Source organism: Drosophila rhopaloa, unplaced genomic scaffold (genome assembly GCF_018152115.1).
Source record: "Drosophila rhopaloa isolate 14029-0021.01 unplaced genomic scaffold, ASM1815211v1 contig_2, whole genome shotgun sequence".
NCBI lineage: Eukaryota > Metazoa > Arthropoda > Insecta > Diptera > Drosophilidae > Drosophila > Drosophila rhopaloa.
This window is the reverse complement of record NW_025335083.1, coordinates 12,728,546-12,742,599: the sequence shown is the minus strand read 5'-3', so window position 1 is coordinate 12,742,599 and position 14,054 is coordinate 12,728,546. Positions and strand designations below refer to the sequence as shown.

Here is a 14,054-nt window from a genome sequence, read left to right as displayed (position 1 = left end):
AGTAGATTTTATACAAATGAAAAATGTAGTTTGGTGTCAGGTCTTTTTTATTGCGTACGCCACAAGGCATCTAAATTTAACACTACTAACAAATAGTCTTGCCATTTATATCTGCTAGTAATGCCAATTCGAAAAGGCAGAAGACAGCCTAACAATAATAACAAATTTTTATAAAATTTATGAGACCCAAGATTGCATGTACTTAAATTTTATATAATGTTATAGAAAAGTATATATTTTTTTGCTCACCACAACCTAATCGGAAATAAACATTCATAAAAGTTTATCAGTAGTCTTATTTCATCTAAGCAATTGGTTACTAGGGCAACAATGAAGAATTTGAAATATACATCCGTTTTGTTTCTATACAGGCAAGAAGTTTTAATTTCTTCATAAATTTGGATTTAAATAAAAAAACGGAAAACAAATAAGTGAACAAGGACAAATAAATTCATGTTTTATTATTTTTTATATACACAAATTTTTATGAAATCTAAGTTCATAATTTCTGTACGATTTTTTTCACAGTGTTTTTAGTTGTGAATCATCCTCACAAGTGGCCGAATGGGAAAAGCTTTTTCTGCTTTTATGAATGAAATCGTTCGAAGTACTCACTATCTGTGTTTGTGACTTTGGTCACCCATCCACTTTTGGCCCCACTTCCTCCCATCAGCCTTGCCGGCCTGAATCAGCGTACGATTCCTGGAAAAAGGATATTATCCTGCGCCGACATTTGTTGTGGCATTAATTTTCACTCCGACCGAGGCCCAATGCCGTGACTCACTTGTTCCGTGCTGAACATTCCGGAGCAGCTTTCACTTTCCGGGCGGACGAACTCTGACATTCAAGATGCCAGTTTCCACTGAATTTGATAAGTTGCTGATTCACTTCTGTTGAAAAGGGGGCTTAGAGTCTACAATAGGGCAATACGGGGCTTAATCGATAATAGAATAATTAGTCATTAGGTCGGTTTTGAGATTTTTTTGTTTACCAAGGATTATCTTCAACATTTTATAAAAGCGGAAATATTTCCGGCAGCTTCTTGCATTATTTATTATTTTTTTGACAATTAAAAGATAACCCTCGCCGAACAATCAAAAGGTCATAGTTTGTTCAAAGTGTAGACACAAATAAATTATGTTAATAATTGGACCGAAAATTATAAGAATATATATTTATATAAATCTGTACAAAATAACAGAAAACTTTCGCTTAATATACTTTACTTTAAATCAATGCAGAGCACAGAGGGCAACATAATTAAAATTGTTAGTAATTTAGTCTAAGACTAGAGTCCACAAAATATTTGGGAGTCCCTATCAAATATTTACATATCTAAAATACATAAATCCTTCACCGTGTATTATAATATACAACAGCATAACATTTTAGGAAACGAGTTGAAACTCCCTCCCAAATTGGATCTTTAAAAAGCGAATTTCCCGCCATTATCGTATAATCCTTATCAGAAACTTTAGGCCACACACAACTGGCACGAAAGTCATGCGAACGAATGGTTATGTCCAACGATTTCCCTCAAAAAAAAATATAATTTCACATGAGCTAACCCCAAATAAATAGAAATTATGTCAAATGTTTGTATTGGAATTTCACAACAATTGGCGCACAAAAAAAAAAAGGAACGGGAAAATGGAACCTAAGTCAACTCACAATGTCTTGATGGCACGAACGAAAAACAACAACAATTACACCCAGTTAATGGAAACCAGACATCGATCAAACAGTGGTGGTAAAAACTCTCACTCCCGAAAAAATGCCGACAGCCAATTGCAAAGGGTTTTCCATGAAAATCACGCGATATTCGTCCAGTCCCGCGTGCAAATTTTTAATGGGGATGGATCCTACCCCCTAATAAGGCGACACGTGCTGAGGCAGGCGTTTTCGTGTACCTGGGTATACGACATTATTGATTTTTCCGGTCGTCGGGCTTTCGCCTTAAACTCTTTGAACTTCCTGTGACACGTGTCCTTGACAGCGGTGGGGCAACTAACCCTACAATCTTGGGGCCTCTATTCAATGTTAAGGCCTGGGGCACAGATTATATATTATCGCGATTGCACTTTCCTCTATAACTTTATGAAAAATCCTCTGGATTTTACAAGAATTTTTAAAATTGAACTATTTTATTGAACCTTTTCTTCGTCTTAAGTAGCCACGTTTCTGTCTCAAAAACAGCGCAAAACAGTACTACTCTGATTTTAGTAAAAGTCTTTAGTTTGCGGGTCAGTAACGACTTTAAAGCATTCCAGGAAATTATACCCATAAACAAAATATAAACATTTATATATTTCCGTTTAAAAATTAATTTATAAAGTCTTATTGTGCAGTAATAAACTATTATAATAAGCTAAGTTTTAAACACTTAATACAAAAACATTTTCTATTACATAACATAATACAAGCTATATATTAAATTTTTTGTAAACAAAATTAAATTAAAATTATTTATTCTAAAGAAAAACATTATTAATTCTAACCATAAAGATAAGAAGACAATAACCTAAATGACTGATAATAAAGAAATGCTGATAATCACCTTTTTCGATTTGGTATTTCCAGAAATTAAATTTTTTACGATTTGAACTCTGCCACTCTTTTTAATTCTGCGAATCTTTTAGAGTGGGTTTTTTAATAATGTTATTAATATATGTTAAGTACACAAATATATAATCCAAGCCAATCAAATGTAGGGTCCTTCAAAGTTGCTAACAAAGTTACCCCCAATACAGACCCGAAAAACCTTGAGACCTAGTCGCGTGTGCGTGCAAATCGCCAGTTAACCCCCGATAACCTTGACCAATTCCGGGTATTTTGTTGCAAAATAAGTCAAGAAAAGCGAAAGATTTAACTTTTGTATAATCAGGGGGGCTTTGTTTAAAACTTCACCATATTCTAACCCATTTTTTCAACTTGCCATAAAATTCAGTAAGGAATGTAAAGTCAATTTTTAGTTTTTATTTTTTAACGCGCTTCAAAAAAAGCAACACACGATTTTAGGTTTAAACTTGGTATAACCCTGAAAAATTTAAGTTACACTTTGAAACAGTTATGGATAAAATAGACGGCCAGGAAAGGGACATTTGCTGTGATTGCTCGTGCGATAAGATTTCTTTGTTGCAGACGAGTGCTTCAGAGGATCAGCAGCAGATGATGCTGTCCCAACCGGAACTCTGGAACCAGCGTAAATCTGATGCCAGCATGAAGGTCTTCACCACGGTGATGCTCCACACTTGGCGCCAACGGCGGAAGGAGGTGCGTCAACTCCAGGAGGTGGTGCAGCGCCTTCAGACCAGTGTAAGAACTCCAATGTTTTGGAGACGTTTTCCCCTTCATTTTAAATGTTTATCCCATCTTAATCGAACGACTTACAGTCCATGAAGTCCAAGAACCAGCTGCATGTTTATGGCACTATGATGCGTGTTGAGCAGAAGAGAAACAGCGAACTTCAGTTGCAACTTAAGCAATCCGCTTTGAATATCGACCAAGTGCGATCCTCCTGCGAAGTTCTCACGTCCTCGGTTCGCAATCTTAAAAACGAGAAAATTCAATTGCAGACGGATCTCGAACAATGCAGACAGGAGGTAAGTTAATCCATAAAAATACGACAAAACAAAAAGGGCTTACTCATACCCGCTTATTCTATGCGTTTTTGTAATTTAATGTACAACAAAAACTATGCTGGAAAATAATGCTTTTTTAAGACTCCGTATTGACATTTATCACGTATACGTATTTATTTTAACTGACCAAACGTGTCGTATGCGTAATATTTACGCAAAACGCCCAAAACTTAAAATACGAATGTGTCTCCGAGTTTAGATTTCTGAGCCAATACTGAACAAGATCGCTGTAGTCAAGTGTCCCATCTATATCAATGTTGGTCCTATTAACAAAATATGTTGCCTACTTAGTGGCTTGACTTAATTTCAGAACGACCTTTTCATAGATTGTCTGCTTAATTGTTAAACTTTAAGTAAAGGTAATAAAACAACAGTTTTATTTTAAATTTGTTTAATTAAAAATCAAGAGTTATCTGAAATTGTTATTAATTAATTGAATAAAGTAGTTATTTGTCTTTTATATAAAAATTAAAATACAAGAATATAAAAAAATTGTGCTCTATAATTTTTCGTTTTAATTGCGAAAACAGAATAAAAACTTTTTTAAAAGTAACGCAAGTAAAACAAAATTTTAATACAAAAAAATTTAATTGTTTCGACCTAGCTTTTGTTTTTGCTAAGAAATTCTTTTTTTTATTGGCAGTACGATGAGCTGGAAGAGCTGTCTGACCAGAACGAGAAATTGCTCTTCGCCGCCCGGATGGAGCAAACCAATCTGCAAAGGCAACTGACTGACGAGCAGCGAACCAGCCAAAACCTGCTGCGCAAAAATGAGCAGCTCGTCAAGGAAGTGGTCCTGGCGGAGGGCAGGGAGGCTAAGTACCGCCAGGTGAGGGACTGGTACCACCGCGAACTGGCTAACAAGGAGGAAAGAATTCGAGCCCTGAGGAAGACGAATATGGTATCGCAGGCGGAGAGATTGCGAACCGCCAGGGAGTAAGATATTTATTTGTTTATTTAAAATAGAAACATCTCCGCTTCATATATCTTTTAAATTTGAATGAACTTAAAATGTATTTTAAATTTGAGTATTTTTAAGAAAGTATGCTAAATTTCTAAAGAAATTGGAGGTAACAATTAAGACTTATATTTTCAAAATTCCAAAGAAAATAAAAAGATCATAACAATACTTTGATCTTCATATGGATTATCTGTACATTTTCCCATTTACTAATAATTAAATATACATATTCCTTATCTGCGTTCCATGCCAGTTGATATAGACATGTCCGTTCACTTGAATTGATAATTGTTGATAGTCTTTGACCTAAGCACTTTGCTACCAAAGAATCTGAACTTTTAAAGGCTATCAACATTGTCTTTATATACACGCATACACAAAATATTTCTTATACATTATCACTAAATTGAGCCGATAATCAATTGGGGAAATCCTACCTTTCTTTAACAGGAATCGCGTCATTTGGTTATTTTGACCAGACTCTGGCTAGCGATGTATAATTGACTAGCAATTGATCACGATGCAATAAAAAATGCCTGTGTAGACAATAAACTTAAATTCTTTGTTGAAGCGGGACTTAGCAGAAAATTGTTTTAGTCACAAAAATGTATATCAGAAATGTTGTATGTTGAAAGTGCGATCGTCCCATATTTTTACCTCGTTAGGGGGTGTTTTTGTTAGATACCCATGATTAGAAAATAACAATACAAATGTTATTTATACAGATCTTTATTAATGTTGATAGACCACGTTACTGCATTAAACATATATTAATGCATTTTTTCCATTAAGTAATTTCTTATTGGTGTAATGGTCTTTCTGAACTTCTGTATTGAAAAGGAAGCAGCTTCTGGTCAATCCAATGCCTGAACATAGCCACATCTGTGTAGGTTGCCGGGACATCCTTCCGGCCACACTCCATGCCCCAGTTCACGATGCCAACCTGCTCGTAGAGTCCTGAGTCGGGTTCTCCAACGGGGCAGAACAGGGCAGATCCGCCATCTCCTGTGCAGGCATCATTGTTGAGCTCACCTCCGGCGCAAATGAGACTCTGGGGCAGCTCAAAGTCATGGCCCAAGCTGGTACTCCTCAACTGTTGCTGACATCTGGCTCTGTCCACCAAGGGCACTTCCACTTTCTTCAGTATGGTCGAATAGTCCTCCGATTGGTAGTTCAACTTACCCCAACCAGCAACAATGCAGCGACGTGGAACAAACGGGCTTGGTGTAGGCAAACAGATAGTTCCGATGTGGTCCTTCATCGGGAACGCAGATTTTAGCAGGAGGAGTGCCAAGTTGTTGGAGCCGGTATAAAAATCATATCCTTCGTGGCGCTTTATTTTACCCACAAGGCGTTCTTCAAATTGGAAGCTCTCTTCTTCGGTGGCTGTGTTCCATTCGCCAGCCCTGACCACAAGATCGTCCTCGGTTTGATTTATCAGTACATGGGCAACTGTCAGGACAACCGATGGGCGAATGAGGGAGCCGCCCGCAAGGTATATGCTATGGCTAACCAGAGCCACAACCCATGGGAACTCCGCAGGTCTCGCTTGGTCCTTAGTGATTGATTTGTAATTGCCCAAGCCGTTTGCGTTGCTTATACCGCAGTGTTGAGTCTGGCCTGCTCCATTATGACCATTGGCTCCTGCCGCCGGAGTTGGTTGATTTCCATGTCCTATTGGCTTATTTGCTGGCCGCTGAGTTTGTGTAGGACCTTTAGGTTGATCTCCATGTCCTTTTGGTTGAGCTGCTGCACCGAGGACACCGTTGCCTCCCTGCCACGGGGTTTGAGAAGGAGGACTAGGTCTGACACCAGTCTGAGTAGGTTCTCTAGTTTGATCTCCATATCCGGCTGAACCATATCCACTTGGTTGGGCTGCTGCACCTTGACCACCCTGGCTTACTGGCCATGTGTTCTGAGCAGGAGCATTAGGCCTGACACCAGTCTGCCCAGATCCTCTAGGTTGATCTCCATATCCACTTGGTTGAGCTGCGTCCTGGAAATCCCTTCTTTCTTGATTTAAATTATTTCCGGCTGAACCTCTTGGTTGATCTCCATATCCACTTGGTGGAGCTGCTGCACCTTGACCAACGTTGCCTTCTGCATACTGGTTTTGAGTTGGAGCAGTAGGTTTGACAACAGTTTGCACATGTCCTGGATATCCACTGTAGACTGGTATGTCCTTTCTACCCTGATTTAAATTAACTGCGCCTTCGGTCTTGAAATCCCTTCTTTCTTGATTTAAATTGTTTCCGGCTGAACCTTGACCAACGTTGCCTGCCTGCCACGAGTTTTTCGAAGGAGCACTTGGTCTGACACCAGTCTGAGTAGATCCTGGATAACCTCCTGGTTGGTTTCCATATCCACTTGGTTGAGCTGCGTCCTGGAAATCCCTTCTTTCTTGATTTAAATTGTTTCCGGCTGAACCTCTTGGTGGATCTCCATATTCACTTGGTTGAGCTGCTGCACCTTGACCACTCTGGTTTACTGGCCACGGGTTTTGACCAGAAGCACTAGGTTGGACACCAGTCTGGGGTGATCCTGGATAACCACTGACTCCGGGATCTTTTGGAACCGGATTAAAAGCATTCTGCAAATAATCAGGAATGTGAGAATATAAATCTCAAGCACAAAAACTTTTATAAACTTACCTCTAGTTGAATTGCACAGCAAATTTGGGGAGCAATGCAATCACTTTGGCGGTAGTTGAATTTAGGGGCTTCTACTGAGCACTGTTGCTTATAAACACAGGAATATTTACAGGCATTGCCCATAAGGACACAGCCCAGAAGGAGAACTCCGATTTCCCAGTAACCTCCCATGTTTACCAGAAGAGATTGAATGAGTGAAAGCCAGACAATCATCGGTCTTTTAAACGGCTTATCAGTCCTAAATTACATAGGTATATGTATATATATTTGTAGGCGTACACGTTATCAAATTCTATTGGGTCAACAAAGCTGTTAGCATCACAATTTTTGTTCTTCTTTTTAAAATAAGTATATGTTTATATTCAATGTGTTTCCCCAAAAATAAAATAACAAATTTCGGTGTGTTGAAAAATTGCTGGATGTTAGCGTTCTAAAGTAAATGATCTAAAAACTGGAAATATTTAGGTTGTAATCACTTCTTAAAACTAGAATTTTATTAGAAATGAGGTAGTCGCATATTTACTTTCGCTGATAAGTCTGTTTAAAAAATCTTAAAAACTGTTTGAAAAAACGTTTTTTGAAGACAAATAGATGTTACTGGACATGTTGTTGATGAATTTAAAAATAAAAACTCTTTTTGGGTATATATTTTTTACAATTTTTAATACTTAGTCTATATTCTTAAAATGACACCTGCGCACAGAGTTGTATTGGAAAAATTAAATTAAATTTATTAATGAACAAAAATAAAAATACAATTTTGTAACAATATTATACACATAAATTCTTTTATGACAAAAGCGGTGAAGCAATTTTAGACTTTAATCAGTTTAATGCATCTGCAGGGCCGAATATCCTAGTCCGAATGCATAAATTTATTTTACAAGATAACAAAATGCCGCAAAACAACAGTCTTCTAAAAATTGTCTTGCTTATCTGTCTGACTCTCTTTCATTGTACCCTTGACAAGGGTATTTTTATTTTAGTCAGAAATTTGCAACGCAGTGATGGAGTTATTTCCAACCGTAAAGGATTTTCCATGTACGGAAAATCTACAGAGCTTCGCTGTTATGTTCATAATTTACAACATAGAGGAAAGAACCAAAGCTAACGCGAAAACTGCGTATCAGTCTCCACATATGTACATATATATATTTATGTTTCTCTGGCAAAGCTGTTGACATCACCATCAACAATAAGTAAATGTGTATATTGAATAGGGTCAATAACATATATATGTATATTCATTTATATTCATTTGTAACATATACCCAGATCAGTTCAGTGAATCTGTTGTGCTTATCTCTGGTCCGAAAAACCTTCTTTTTTTTGTTTAATATAAAATCTGCGTAGACTATAAATCAACATAAATCAATATCCATGCTAGCTTCCTGGCTCTCTGTCCTTATTTGAAAAAAATCCTTGCATAATTAATTAATTGGTTTATAAAAAGGTTATTTTAAAATCATGCATCTGAGATTCGACCGCTAATTTTCCATTGGGGCAACATAAATTTATGTCCAAACACCTTAGCAATATTTTACTTGGCGCAGCTAATCCCTAATCCACTTCTTACAGAGCCCCATTTGTGTACATTTGCCGGTATGTACAAACAGCAAACAAAGTTGTATGAAATAAGCACCGGGTACATACGATTAGACAATAACATAGATAAATGTTATTTTTACAGATTTTCATTGATGAAAAATAAATTTAACCAAAAACACGTTACTGCATTACACTTTTATTGGCGCATTTTGTTCATTACGAAAGTACCTAATCTCTTTACCTATATTGAAAAATGAGCATATTTTCCTCAATCCAATCCTTGAACATAGATACATCTGTGTAGGTTCCCGGAATGCCCTTCTGCCCACATTCGAGTCCCCAATTTACGATGCCCACCTGCTCGTAGGCACCTGAATCGTCGTCTCCGATGGGGCAGAACAGGGGAGATCCGCCATCTCCGGTGCAGACATCAATGTTGGCCTCACCTCCGGCGCAAATGAGTCTCTGGGGCAGCTCAAAGTTATGGCCCAAGATGGTACTCCTCAACCGAAACTGACACATGTCTCTGCTCATCATGGGTAAATTCACTTTCTTCAGTATGGTCGAATAGTGTGAATCTGTGTACCTTGTTTTTCCCCAACTGGCAACTGTGCAGCGAAGTCCATCATAGGTTCTTTGTCGGTCAGGGAATCCGATAATTCGGATGTGGGGCTTTAACACGTAGGGCGTCTTTAGGAAGAGAAGCGCTATGTTGTTGGCACCGGTTTGAAAGTCGAATTCTTCATGATGTACGATTTTCTCCACTTCGCGCTCCTCAAACCCATGGGCCTCTCTAGTAGAACTTATGTCCCATTCGCCAGCCCTGACCACAATCGTATTGGCGTGCATACCCCGAAGAGGGCTGAATGAAGTGAGGACAACTTCTGGGCTAATCAAAGATCCGCCCTGAATGTTGTTATAACCAACGAAAACAGCTACTACCCACGGATACTCAAATGGCTTTGAGAATCCGTAGTCTACTTTCTGACTGGGGTCTAATCCTTCTGGATTGCTGATGCCGGGATTTTGTACAAAAAAAGGAACAGATGGATCAGTAGGATCAGTATGCTTCTCAATTGGCCAATAACTGATAGGTACGTTAGCCGTTCCGGATATCTGCGAAAAATTAGTTAACTATACATTTTTCGCACAAAAATTATTTTAAATGACTTACCTCCGACTCACAATTGATTGCATTATTAATTCTTGTTGGAGTCTCATAAGTATTCTGCAAATATTAAAATGTGATCATCTATACATAAGCGTAAAAAATATATTTTTAAACTTACATATGGTGGAACTTTACAACAGACTTGGTAGCCAGGGCATGCCGTATCAGGATAATGTACCGCTACAGTATTCTCCAGCAAACAATGTTCCCTGGGAACGCAGTTTTCACAGGCGTCGTTCAAAAGGAAGCAGCCTACAAGAAGACCTGCTATTATCCAGAATCGTCCCATGTCTAAATCTTGAGACTGACAACTGGGATCCGGATTGTACTCTCATCTTTTATAAACTTTATTGTTGCCATAGCAGATGCTTATCAAGCTTTATATGTACACTCATAATTATAGGTACACGTATTTAAAATTCGTTTTCAAACATTAAGTGGTTGAAAAAGTTAATTTTTTGTTTGCCAATGAGTGGCTAAAACTTGACAAAAGCATTATTGAGAATAAAGTCCACATTTCTGCATAATAATTGATTAAAAATATACAATAGTACGTAAGCGGCCAGATATTGTTCAAACACTATTCTTTGATATCATTATCATAATCACGTTTTTTTTTAATGAAAATATGGAATGTTAATGTTTCAGTTTGAAATTCTCGAATGTTGAATATAACGTACCTATTATTTTGAACATAAGAGTATGTCCGTAAATACATATATGTACATAGGGACGGTCCAAATTCGTTTGAAAACTGTTTTAATATATCATTTTGTATGTTTATATTATATTGTATTCAAGATCAATCAACCAATTTAGCTGGAATAACAGACTCATTTGTTGACCTTTTCAAGATAAGAAAACACAAACAAAAATGGTATAATTAAAAATTTCCCAGAATTTATTTATACCTATATAAACATAAAAAAAAATGATTTTATTATTTTGGTAATTATAAACATGCGTTGCAATTAAAATAAAGTGAAAAATATTTCTATTCTAAATACAATTAAGCTTGTCGTATCAGAATAAACAATAATTAAATGGAACAACTGTTAAGCTACACCGTCATTAGAGTAATTTAAAAAAATATCCTAATATAAGCGATGCCCGATTGCAACCCCTAATCTATTAATATCTACTTCATCCTTAGGCAAACTGGAGAGCTTGAACAACTGCGTAAGAGTGCACAAGACATGACGGATCAAATCACGGAACTGCGACAGGAGATCAACCAATCTCGCACCAGCTTCTTCAGTATCTTCGGAGATTCCAACAGCCGCCTTAATTTTAGCCAACTGCAAAACAAGGTGTTTGCACCTTTCCAAGGAAGCCAAATTTGGCTCAATTTTCGCCGGTATTCCTCTAACGTAATGTACTTATTCTGTTTGTATCTCCTACCCGGCATGCCAGTGACGCATCATCGCCACAAATAGGTAAACGCTAGAAGACGACATTGTCAAAATAGCATTATATGTAAACAGGAAAAAAACAACTTTATATGTCTTTATTACGAAAATAAAAAATTCTTTAACACGGATTTTTATGCGTGTGTATTTAAAAACAATGAAGCTATAGCGACTTTCCGATACATTTTTCGATCAATATAAAATACTGTAATTTTTAAATTGTAGGAAATCACTATATCTTGAAAATTATAATTTTTTTGTTTTTTCTTTTCTCGTATTGTTTTGATGGGAGCATCCCATTCCGACTTATGTATATACAGCATGTTCAAAAATAAGACTTTTTGGGACTTGCTACTAAGACTAGCTTGCGTACATACAGATAATAAGACGGACATGGCTAGATCGAGTCTCTTGGTGATACATATCAAAAATATATTTACCTTATAAGGTAAGAAACGCCTCCTTCATTGCATCGCATTTTTAACTGATTGAAAAAATGTGCTAATGTGCTAATAATTTTGACATTAGATTCTGAAAGAATAAAAATAATCCAGCAAAAGAATGGGCAAATTGCTCGGCAATGCCTCGTTCATGGAAGTGTTCTGAACAGCAAATATATTACGAAAATCCGAAGCTAAGCTACAAAGTTACTTAACCAAGAAATTTTGAAAGTGGCTGACTCGGGCAACTGTCGTCGGCTTCAACGCCGGCCCCGCCGCCCGTCCCCGCCCAATACGTGTTCCAGCCGTGGAGGCCGGAATCCGTCGGGGCGGAGGGGGCGACGGATGACTGGCGCACAACCGTGCGTCAATTCGCCGGACAACCCGTCGTCATCCGGCGAAAGGCAACGGAAAGCCAATCCGAAGCAGATAGCCACAGCAATGCCAGGCAGAATTACTGGGGAAACAAAGGTGTGACGGAGGGTCGGCACTGAGCAGATCTGATATACAGATTTTACCCACATATCGATCGATGCACAGAACAATCACAGAATACACTTCCAACGTACGGTTAGCGGTCGGGCGTATTTATATCTACTATGCTGAGAACTCGCACTTGGGAATCATAAGCAGCCAACCAGTCCAACAGCCTGTTGGCAACAGGTAAAATGAATAAAGGGGGTGGATTGGCGTTTGCTTGTGCAATCCAATGGCTGTACTCAAACGACTGTAAAAATGTGTGAAAACCTAAACAAGAATAAATAAAAATGCAGAACTGAGTAAAATGTTGCTTAAATTTAAACAAAAAAGAAAAATTTCAAATAAAAAAGTTTAGTTTTAATTCGACCTTAGTGGGAATTGAACTCGATTTAAATAACACTCCATCCAAAAATGACGAGGTTTGCTAACTTACGAAAGCTGCTCTGTACGAAATGACAAAGGCGGAATACAGTCAAACTTCCATAGCCCGAACCTTCATCTGCCAACATAAAAGTTCGAATAGATAAGAATTCGAGTTAAATAAAAATATATTTTAATAATTTATAGGTTTATCTATGCTTAATTTTGCAAAAAAATGTGACAAAAATGATTAATGACATTCGTGGGAAAATCGTCTATAAGTTTGCCTTATGGGTACATTTTGTTGTTAATTTTTTCGATTTACCTTGGCAAAAGATTAAGATTCCCGACAGAAAAAATCAGCAGATTGCTTGAAAATTCCACTTGGCATTGTTTTGACATAAGAAAGATGCTGTATAAATATAAAAATAGTACACAAATTAAAAAATTATGTAGTTTTTTATTTATTCGATGCTGGAGTCGAACTCGCGTCGATTTCACTGACATTCGTTTATTACTAAGTACTCGTGCCAAATTTTTTTTCCAACCAAAGCTCCCGGATACAAAACTCTGTATTCAATTCAAATTAATTTATAGGAATAAAGGCAAAATAAAATAAATAAATAATATTAGCTACGTAACCCCCTAAACAGTAGAATTCAACGGCATCCATATTTGCTATTTTGTTTATTTTCACATATTTTGCAATAAGTATTTTGTATAATTTATTTTTTTTTAGGGTTATCCCTTGCACACTCGGTTGCATTTCTCATATGTCCACAGTTACCTGCAAAGTTATTGCAGTTTGCCGGCAATTTATCATAAAACTTACACTAAATATCTTTCAAATCTTAAATTCAATTGCTTTACTCTTACATTCTTTCGGGAAATAGAAAACTATTTGCTTTTCGCTTTGCTTCCACATTATTCTGTTTGGTTATCAATAATTTCTAATTGAAGAACTCTAGTCTCGAGTTAATTTAATGATTTATGTAGTATGCATATTGGCTATCAATATTTTGGCTTGTTGGATCGATGTATGAGTTGAATGTGATCTCGTACTTTTGCTTGGACACGAAACTTAAAGTGAATTGTTTCATTCGTTCGTTATTGGTTCAGTGAGTTGCGTAAATAGACTTTGTATTTTTGTTCGTTCGCAAAAAGGGACGGTAAAAATTACAATAAAATCATTTTGAAATATGTATGCAATTTGTTTGTTCGCTTGTTTCTCATTCGATACATCTACTAACTTCAATGTGTCTATAAATATATTTACAAATAATTAAAGTGCTTCTCCTTGCTGTTCTGGCATATTGCATAATTTCTATAGGCAACTCCTCAGAGTTCATATGTGAATGCATTAATGGACGTTGTGTGTATCAGCATGTGTGTC

General features: G+C 37.0%; 2 protein-coding genes across 3 annotated transcripts; one reads left to right on the top strand and one right to left on the bottom strand.

The window, feature by feature from the left end:
• Positions 1-2,905: 2,905 nt before the first annotated feature.
• LOC108050242 lies at positions 2,906-11,512 on the top strand. Of its 2 annotated transcripts, none has more exons than XM_017131813.1 (4): positions 2,906-3,315; positions 3,393-3,602; positions 4,285-4,577; positions 11,126-11,512. In XM_017131813.1, exons 1-4 carry the CDS (start codon positions 3,070-3,072, stop codon positions 11,406-11,408), a joined length of 1,032 nt encoding a protein of 343 aa, XP_016987302.1. In that variant the 5' UTR covers positions 2,906-3,069; the 3' UTR covers positions 11,409-11,512. The 2 variants fall into 2 exon arrangements, with proteins under 2 accessions (XP_016987302.1, XP_016987303.1); XM_017131814.1 differs by lacking the exon at positions 11,126-11,512 and adding an exon at positions 5,053-5,092.
• On the bottom strand, positions 5,314-7,430 carry LOC108050241 (probable threonine protease PRSS50). The gene is made up of 2 exons (XM_017131812.2): positions 7,254-7,430; positions 5,314-7,192 (listed from the first exon to the last, which is right to left on the bottom strand). The coding sequence occupies exons 1-2, from the start codon at positions 7,422-7,424 to the stop codon at positions 5,402-5,404; spliced, it is 1,962 nt and encodes a 653-aa protein (XP_016987301.2). The 5' UTR covers positions 7,425-7,430; the 3' UTR covers positions 5,314-5,401.
• Positions 11,513-14,054: the final 2,542 nt, after the last annotated feature.